The sequence below is a fragment of the Aplysia californica genome, unplaced genomic scaffold (genome assembly GCF_000002075.1).
Source record: "Aplysia californica isolate F4 #8 unplaced genomic scaffold, AplCal3.0 scaffold00449, whole genome shotgun sequence".
NCBI classification, from domain to species: Eukaryota; Metazoa; Mollusca; class Gastropoda; order Aplysiida; family Aplysiidae; genus Aplysia; species Aplysia californica.
This window is the reverse complement of record NW_004797719.1, coordinates 328,412-338,507: the sequence shown is the minus strand read 5'-3', so window position 1 is coordinate 338,507 and position 10,096 is coordinate 328,412. Positions and strand designations below refer to the sequence as shown.

At 39.9% G+C, this 10,096-nt stretch overlaps 1 protein-coding gene across 1 annotated transcript; it reads right to left on the bottom strand.

Moving 5' to 3' along the window:
* Positions 1 to 5,303: 5,303 nt before the first annotated feature.
* On the bottom strand, positions 5,304 to 9,618 carry LOC101864168 (DNA oxidative demethylase ALKBH2; the record flags this gene model as incomplete). Its single annotated transcript, XM_005105037.3, is given in 3 exon segments — positions 5,304 to 5,848; positions 7,061 to 7,203; positions 9,044 to 9,618. Coding segments are annotated over 3 exon segments (966 nt in total). The 3' UTR covers positions 5,304 to 5,505.
* Between the last annotated feature and the right edge of the window lie 478 nt (positions 9,619 to 10,096).

Genomic DNA, 10,096 nt, shown 5'->3' with positions numbered 1-10,096 from the left:
TCGCCTAATACTAATACAGGGTGCCAACTACAGCTGGATCGGGCCGACTCCATCTATCCAGGTCTTTCTCGGTCGCCCTCTAGCCTTGTTGCCATCGAATTTTTGGAGGTAGGCACGTTGTGCTGGATGGTGTGTTGGTAATCGTAGGAGATGTCCGAACCATTTCATTCTTTGGTGTTGGATGTGATGCATGACATAATTTGTACGAACCATTTCTCGGATTACAGAGTTTCTAATTTTGTCTCGTCTGGTCTTGTTTACTGCTTTTCTAAGACATCGCCCATTGGCTGAATAAACACTTATTAAAAATATCTAGCTTAAGATTATTATTGTTTATATTAAAATTGCTGCTCATTTATAGTATGCATGTGATTGTAAGAATACACGTGTGTGCGTGTGTGTGTAGGTGTGTGTGTATGTGTGTGTGTGTTTGTGTGTGTGTGTATGTGTGTGTGTGTGTGTGTGTGTGTGTGTGTGTGTGTGTGTGTGTACACGTGGTGAAACACCAAACCAATGTGCCAGGATCTGGACAACAAAGATGTATCTGATCTTATCTTATTTTATCTTATCTTATCTCATCTCACCTTATCATATCTTAATTGATTTATCTTATCTTATCTTATCTTCATTGACTTACCTGGTTGTATCAGCTACCTAGCTCACGACTCACAGGGGTTAAGACAGCTAACACATAGGCACTAGTATACTGTATAGATATCTGGTAAAGAGAGAGAGAATCCTCCAAAGTTTGTGTCCCGCGATGGCACGACTAAATTACCGTCTGGACAATAATATCTAGAAGTCGCTGTCACGGTAACCTTGAATCTTTAAGGTAACACACAACTAATTATTTTGACAATACTTTGGTTTTTCTTTTCTTATATTTTTAAATCCTAGATCTACATGTCAGTATCTTAGTGTTTTGCTTACTTACTTACTACCCATTACGCCATCTGGCGTTTAGGGCAGCAACAAAGGATCTCCAGCTCTGTCTGTTTTGAGACATCTTGGTCAGAGTTCCCCACGAGTTTGTGTTTTAGCGCCTACAAATGGCTGCTTGCACTGTATGCTTCCCAGAAAATTGATGTTGTTTCAGAATGCTCTCGGGTCTGCTGGGGTAATAGTATAAATTGTGAAGCGCATAGATAGAACTTGCTGTTGAGCGGGGATTTGCGCTATACAAATGCTATCTATCTATTATCTATTATTAATCCTAGATCTTGCGCACTTCATATTTTTCGCCCTCGTGTTATGTGCTGCTGTAAGTATGGCATTCGGCTCACCGCTAAGGCAAAATATATCACCATCATGCAGACTGCATGCAACAAAATAAATTAAATTTCTTTTTTTATTATTATTTTTAGTAGACTGTTTTACGGCGCTCGCAACTGCATAAGGTCATATGATGAGCGCCAAGGGGTGGGTGTCAACAGAGAAGTCTTACAGGGAATCAGACTGCTCACCTCCCTAGCTTCAACAGCATGACGTCTGCTTTGACTATCAAGGTACCCCGGAAATAGCGGGTCACAAGAGTGTGACAAACATACAACAGAAGTAGAGGAAAAATGACAATTGTTAGGATAAGAAAAGAAAAAGAAGCAGTTCCCTTTTGTAGTTCAGGCACAGTTATGAGCATAACACAGTTAGATAAGCCCATTCACAATTCTACTGTGCACTAGAACGAGAAGTGCCCCCCCCCCCCCCCCAACCCCCTTTTGGGAATGGCCTAAATTTAAGATACTGTAACAGTCATTGCAATGACCCGGGGTTATTTCTGTCCAGACGCAAAACGTCACACGTTCATGAAGCCAGCCAGTTTGCCCCGCAATAAAGTCAGGAGCGTTAATAATAATTGTTTACACGTGTCGTGAAAGCTATAAAGGCATCATGTCCTCAAAGACAGCCTGCAAGTTTATCTTTGTCGTGAGTCATTTCTTGTTGTTACTTATTATGTTGTGTTGTTGTTGTTCTAGTTGTTGGTTCGTTGTTGTTGTTGTTGGTGTTTTTGGTGTTGGAAAGCAAAATCACTGCAGGCAAAATTAAATGTCTCCGCAAAATCCTGTCCCTGTCGTTTTATGCAAGAAAATTCTGAAATTATGCAAACTGAGCCCAAACATGTGAAATTATGCGATTCTGTTAATTCTAACAAAGATTGATAGGTCTAGAGGAAAATAATTAGAAATTATGCAAACAAATTATCAAATTTTGCTAATCTATGCGGGGTGCAGAAAACCACGGGAAGAGAAAATCCTTAACATCACAAGACGAGACAGGCAAAGAAATGAAGAAGTAAGAGCAGCTATCGGCATTGAGTCCTGCCTGCACTACACAGAAAGACATAATAAAAATATGATTTGGCCACCTGTTACGTATGTCACCTGGCCAGCCAGCCTGGAGAGGCGACAACACCAAACACTCAGGCTATAAAGGAAGAGGAAGGCCACTCAAAAGGTTGATCGAGGGTGTCAAGGAAACGCTAACAAACATAATATCTCAACTGAAAGAGCTTCGGAGCTGGCCTGTCATAGAAAACTGCATCTCCCCTCGACGCTTTACGGCTACAGAGGATGAAAACGTAAAAGTAAAAGTAACGTAAATTTACACGTAGACACACTGTATTCAATTAGTTGCCAGCATCCTGCAGACAGCCGACACCGAAGAAAATCCTACAAGTGAATGCGTGTACATTGCTTGATGATAATGTTATTCTGTAGTTTTCCACGCTGACTGTAGGCCTAATTATTGACAGTCTCGGAAGACTGTTTTTCTGTACCATACTTTCGTGCTTCACCTTTCGATACCGGTACACATAAAAGAAGAATATTATTGCACGAGCATAGCCATTTACCCAGTCCTTTTGTTTTTAGTAAGAGTTTTACGGCACTCGCAACACAATATGGTCATCAATATGGTCATGTAAGTGTCGAAGATTAGAGGTGTTACAAGAGAGTAACAAACATTTGATTAACAAAGATAAGAGGTGTTGCAAGAGAGTAACAAACATTTGATTAACAGAGATTAGAGGTGTTACAAGAGAGTAACAAATATCTGTTTGGTTATAGAGAAAACTCTCCTTGTCTTTTTAAAAAAACTGAACAAGGGGCAAAAATTTTACCTTCAATTTTCTCAAAACAGCCTATTTCGGGATAGCTCTCTTGTGTTTTAAAGCGACCATATTTGTGTGTGTGTGTGTGTGTGTGTGTGTGTGTGTCTGTGTATGTGTGTGAGTGTGTATGTGTGAGTGTGTGTGTTTGATATGCAATCGAGTAAATTAATGACTTCATCTCTTCTGGATGGAGAGGCCTGAAGGTTTTCATTCATGGACCTAGTTCGGACATGATGTTGTAAAGTTCATTGTTTATTTGAGTCCCACTATGTGTCTCCCACAGACTGGAGGTCAGAAGGTGCTATTCGTCTTAGTTTATTTCTAACCCTATCCGTACGTCGTGTTTTACTATCGTATCCATACATCGTGGGGAACTCTGTGCCACAATTTTCAAAGAGGAAATGTACTCATTAATTTAATCCGTACGCTTGGCATAGCAGTCCGTCAAAATGATTTTTTGAGAAATACTGAAAGTTTCAAAGAGATCCTCGCATTAGAAGTACTGTAAAAAGTGAAAAATACAACCACGGGGATACAAAATGACCCCAGGGAGTACGGATAGCGTTAATAAGAGTTTTAGAGCACTTGCAACACAATAAATAAGGTCATATTATAAGTGCCGAAGATTAGACGTGTTACAAAAGATTAACAAACACAAAAAAGAAGGAGGAGAGATGAGGACGATAGATGTTTGATAGGAAAGAAAGAGCACAACAGGCCAGAGCACTCACCAACCACCCACAAGATGCTACATGTAATCACTAAAGGACACAAAAAGTAAATACAAGCTGATGTGACATATAAAATGTTGTAACAAACTTTATTCATCTCAGAATACAGTACATGTGAAATGTACTTGCCAAGAGTCATACAATCAGTGTCGACAAAGATTATTTCCATTACATTCAGTCACTTTTAAGCTCAAGAGAGCTATCCAGAAAAATGCTGTTTTGAGAAAATTGAAGGTAAAGTTTTTAGACTCTTGTTCCGTTTCTTTAAGATACAAAGAGAGTTTTCTCTATAACCAAACAAATATACACAACAATGAAACCAACTTTCTCCTATAGGTAGTGCAATGCCTACTTTTGGTGTAGGTCGAGATTTCTGGAAACTACCGAAATCTGCGTTAGCCCACTTGTCCTTAGAAGCGACCAATTGAGAGGTTCAAAACAAAATTGCCTTCACAATAACATGTACCCGGTACAATCTTTGCTCATGAATGAGTCATGAATCTTGACCATCATCATTTGACACACACACACACATACATACATACACACACGCACACACACACGCACAGATACACAAAAAAAATATACACAAACATGCACACACACACACACACACACACACACACACACAAATACACAAATACAAACATACACACACATAAACACACATACACACACACACACACACATACACACACACAGTGACTTTAGACTTAAGTAATGTCAAGCTCCACAAAGGGACCCAAGTTCAAGAACACCCAGTCTGGGATTCGAACCAGGGCCACCCGTTAGACAGGCCATAGGTGAGCATGGCATCAGTAGTGAAACATTGTATTATTCTATCCCCGAAGTTGTGCGCACCCCGCATAATTCAGCAAAATTTGATCATTTTTTGCAGAATTTCTGATTATTTTCCTTTATCATTCTTTGTTAAAATTAACAGAATCGCATAATTTCACGTTTTTGTGCTCAGTCTGCATAATTTCAGAATTTTTTTTCGCACAAAACCACGGGGACAGATTGGACTCGTCCACTGCCATCTCCGGCAAGAAGTCGATGGGTGTGGACAAGCACTTCAAGCAACCGATGTGAGGGGTCAAGGGATGGCCATCAGTCGGGGATGACCAAAAGTCTACAGTTAATAATAATAATAAACAGCATGTATAGCGCATGTCCCCACTTGAAAGCAAGCTGTATGCGTTTTACACTATATTGTTACCCCAGCAGACCATAGAACATTCAGAAACATTCTCAGTTTCCTGGGCAGCATACAGTGCAGGCAGCTGGTTAAGCGCTCAAACACTAACAAGCGGACAAGATCTTTCACAGTCTATGGCTGGGTACCCATTCCCACCGGGGTGAAGTGGGGAAAATTTGTGGCTTGAACCCCCGAACCCGCAACCCCATGATTACAAGTCCGGTAGCCTAATAAATTCTCAAAAGTATACACTACACTACCAGGTTTGTTTTTTTTTAGTTGGAGTACAGTCAGTCCTCGTAGTAACTTGTATCGCTAGCCCAATTCTACTGCCAACTTCATGCTCGTCCCAAGGTAGGTCGCATAACGAGGTATGACTGCGTATTGCCTGTCTGCCCGTCAACATCGGCAAGACGAAAGTAACATACGTACACACAGGTACGAAGACCAATCACCAACGTCACACACTATCAAGTTACACTTTTACCAACTTTCTTACAAGAACGCACTGGCTTGCATTTGGACCTCTGCATCTTTCTAAACGTCATATTGATGCGCACACCGAGGGCGCCGGCTCTTTTCGGCAAGGAGTGGTACCAGAAACTGTTGGTCGGATCTTTCATCAACAGAAGCATTCCGTGCTTGAGCTGCACCGTCACTGTCTCGATCGGACGCTTGCCGCTCTTCCTGTCCTGGTGCTTGAACACGAAATCTCTCGACTGGCCCAGGGTCAACGAGGCGATTGGGTGCCCAGGACACAGGTCTTTTTCATCATCTTTGTGCTCCCCCATGTAGTCTGCGCCATCTTTGTATCTGAGGAGAAGAAATAAAGGTAGATTTCATTTATCCCTGAAGAAGGTAATGTGGGGGTAGTTGTGAGGGGGATTTAGCTGATTTTGTCTTTCCTTTGGGCAATTGTGCCTTACATAAATTCACTCTTTAAACTGTCCCCGTGGTTCCGCATAATTTAGCAAAATTAGATCATTTTTTTGCATAATTTCTGATTATTTTCCTTTATCATTCTTTGTTAGAATTAACAGAATCGTATAATTTCATATTTTTGGGCTCAGTTTGCATAATTTCAGAATTTTTCTTGCATAAAACGACGGGAACAGTTTAAACCCCATCGGACACTGGGAGCGTCCAGTACTAGTGACAACTGTTTTGTTTTATTTAGTGCTAGTTTTTGCTTGTTTTTCGGAACTATTCCCGAGCCAAGTTTAAAAAAAAAAAATGATTAAGCCTTTGTTTCCGCTATTTAGAAGTTGGAGGCAAACTTTTGGGGTTATAATGAGACATAGTGCACCAGGTTTAGGTGACAGTGGAAAAAACTCCAGGCAGGAAACGGGGGGGGGGGGGGGGGGGAACATTTACCAGCTTCAGTTGTGGCATAGTAAGGTTTTGTCCTGTGCATACAGAAGACATGAGTTTCGACTTTGAAGTGGGAAATTAATTCACCTGAATATCTATATCGTCCAGCTGGGGATGAGTCTCTGTCAGTGCATGCCAAAGATATGAGTTCAACTCTTACACGGGGAATTAGTCGAATTGAATATCTCCAACTTATAGCTAAGATGTTGTATCTCACTCACTCAAGATTGTCCCTGTGTAGCAGGCTTTACAAAAGATAGTACATTGGCATGACTGTCCTACACTTCAGCATCAGCTCACTTAAAAAGTAACGGTCATGAGAAACCTCCATCACTAATGTTGCTTATAAATAATATGTTCTCACTTTCTGACCTAACAGTGTGAACACATCCTGAAAACAGGACTAATGTGTGCGTGTGTGTGTGTGTGTGTGTGTGTGTGTGTGTGTGTGTGTGTGAGTGTGTGTGTTTGTGTATGTGTGTGTGTATGTGTGTGTGTGAGTGTGTGTTTGTGTGTGTGTGTGTGTGTGTGTGTATGTGTGTGTGTGTGAGTGTATGGCAAATTCTTTTCAACACATTATTAAAGCTAAAAAAAAAACAGCTACCAGAATCAGACATCATGAAAATAGCCATATATACATAAACACTGAATCACCTGTTGATGAGCACAAAGTTGTAGGAGTATCCGGTGACCCGAGCAACGTGTTCTCGAATCTCATTGAGCAGAGGGGTCCAGGGTCGAGCCGGGATGGTGTTCCCGGAGAAGGTGTACGTCAGGCCTTCATCCCCATGGGCCACCTAAAGAAAGGAGAAAATAAATGGTCGTTTTTAAGGACAAGCGGGCAAACCCAGATTTCGGGGGTTCACAGAAATCTTTACCAACACCAAAAGTGAGCATTGCCCTACCTATAGGAGAAGTTTGGTTTCATTTGTGTGTTTTTGTTTGGGTACAGAGAAAACTCTCGCTTAGGTTGTATTTTAAAAGGAACTGAACAAGGGGCAAAAACTTTACCTTCAATTTTCTCAAAACAGCATTTTTCGGGATAGCCCCCCTCTGCTTAAAAGCGACCATATTGTGAGATGTGCTGAAAAAATGAGTTACTTCTCACAATTGAAGAATGGAAATATCGGCTGCAAATCGACACTGGGGTCAGATTGATAGTTTTTCAATTGACGCCATTTTATTCAAGTTTACTGTGTCTTTTACTATTCCATGCTCACAAATTGTACAAACTTCTCCTATCAAGTCGATGTATCAATTTCCATAGGCTGAAATCCGAGAAGTAACTCATTTTGTCAAAACACCTCACATACCAAAGACAACTGAATTCATTTCAATTCAATACATGAGGTTATATATAAGATTATCTCTCTTGCCCTTTTTAACTCCCAGTGGAGCACAGCATTACTCCAGCGAAGCCTGTCCTGAGCATCCTTTTCTATCTGTTTCCATGATGTCCCCGGTTTTTCAATTTCAGCTTGTACCGCTCGTCTCCATGTCATCTTTGGTCTTCCCTTCTTTCGTTTTCCTTGTGGGTTCCACGTTAAAACCTGCCTGATGATGCTTGACGGGGGTCTCCTCAGGGTGTGTCCAATCCAAATAAGATTATATAGGGATATCAATCCGTTGTGCACAGGAAGTGGGAAACAAAACAAGTAAGGGACCTACAAGAGATGCTCTCCAACCACCCACTTCCTTCAATCTGCAGTTTCAAAACTTGTATGAGACACAAGAATTGGCGCTCATATATGACCTTATGCAGTTGCGAGTGCCATATAAAACCTCTACTAAAACAACCACTTACAATAAAATCCTTTGTCTCAGGAACTCTATTGATCTGAGCATGGAAAAAATTTAACTTTGGTCTGTCTATCAGAATGGAGCGGCTAGAGGGTCACTCAGCTATATTAATACATATATAAAAACTCTCGGCATTTCAAACAAAGCTGCTGCTGTGTTTGATCTTTACTTTTTTTTAAATTCCGCTTGTACCCTGGGGTGTCGCGGGGGCTGTGTTTGATACTTAATAATTAATTAGAAAGGTTCCATTGAAATGTTGAATCAGCGCGTTTGTAAACTGGTTTAGTAAGTAAAATATCAGTCAAACTGTAACCAGCGTGTATGTAAACTGGTTTAGTAAGTAAAATATATCAGTCAAACTGTAATTCCAGACAGAAACCAGAGCAACAATATCAGATTTGAGAATCAGGAGCCGACCTGGCCTATTCACATTGAAACTTCTAAGGAACATTTTTTCATGTGTGATTTTTATTCGATCTGTGTATTAAAGTTGTATTAAAGCTTGTCAAAAATTTTATTCACAAAGTATTATATATATATATATATATTATAATATATATATATATATATATTATATATATATATATATATATATATATATATATATATATATATATAATCTTTGCCATTTTATAAAAATGCAATCAGCTGAGCTTCAAAATCGTAAAAACACAAAGTAATACAAAGTAATAAATATGATCTGCTGCCACTAGAGCCACTTATGATCACTTTTAACTCATCGGTCCTAACAAAAAAGCCTTCACCTTTGTCAGGGTTCTCAAAATTGCTTTATGCTTGCAAATACTGAATAAAAAAAAAAAAAGAAACTGATCTCACCTGTTTCCTCGGAATGTTGATCCATTTCCCAAACATTTGTATCTTCGCTAAATCTCCCTCGTTGTAGGAGAGTTCTTTTTCACATCTCGCCAAGATAGCATAAGCTTCTCTCCTAGAATACAGAATTGTGTGGTCGACATCTAGATTTTCCTTTCTAATTTGTGTCCAGTCCACTTTGACCCCGGTACTAATTGTGTGTGCTGGCATAGGTTTCTTTTCCTCAACTTGTCCTGTCTCGTCGTGATCGTATGAACGCACGGTAATATCTTCCGATTCTTCCTCATCCTTTGTTTCGCTGTCCAGGGAATTAATGGGGTGGTGCATTACTGTTTCAGACACTTTGACTGTGGTAAACTTTGGTTTTTTGACCAAATCTACACAAACTTCAACATTGCTCAACTTATCAAGGCTGGTGTTGGCACATTTATCATTTGTGATCTTGTGATCATCAGTCTCTGAACAAGCTTGGCGCTTTGACATCGTTTATCTTGTCATAAAAAGTTACAGAGTAGTCTTGAGTTGTGTAACTTTTAACAAACCATACAATAGGTAATGTGTAGATCCGATCTAGATAATCTAGTAGACTCTAGTAGAGAGGAAAGTCTCGGCTTACTTTATATATATAGAGATATCTCTCTAATTTCTCCTGCAAACAACAAAAGTAGTTCTTACAATCCAACCGGTTGCCTTTCATAGATCCAGAGTTGACCGTCGCACTTATCTTTTATTTTGCAGTCGAAGTGCTGAGTCTGCTCAATAAGAGATTTATCTGTATAGTCCCTAGATAGAATCTAACCCTTTTCAACTTTCCAAGACTTGCCATTTCATAACAGAACAGTACAGTGGTGACATGTCAGATCCTAGTAACATTTGGGAGTCAAAGAGTAGCCTAGAAGAAATGAACTTTCTCTCCTATTCTGTATCCTTCTTCTGCACTCTTATATCTTGGGAATAGCTAAAGATTCTACTTCTTTATTTGTATCTACAGAGGTAAATAAAAGCATCTTGGCTTTTTTGAACCACTAATCTCAATCAACCACTATTTTGCCAACA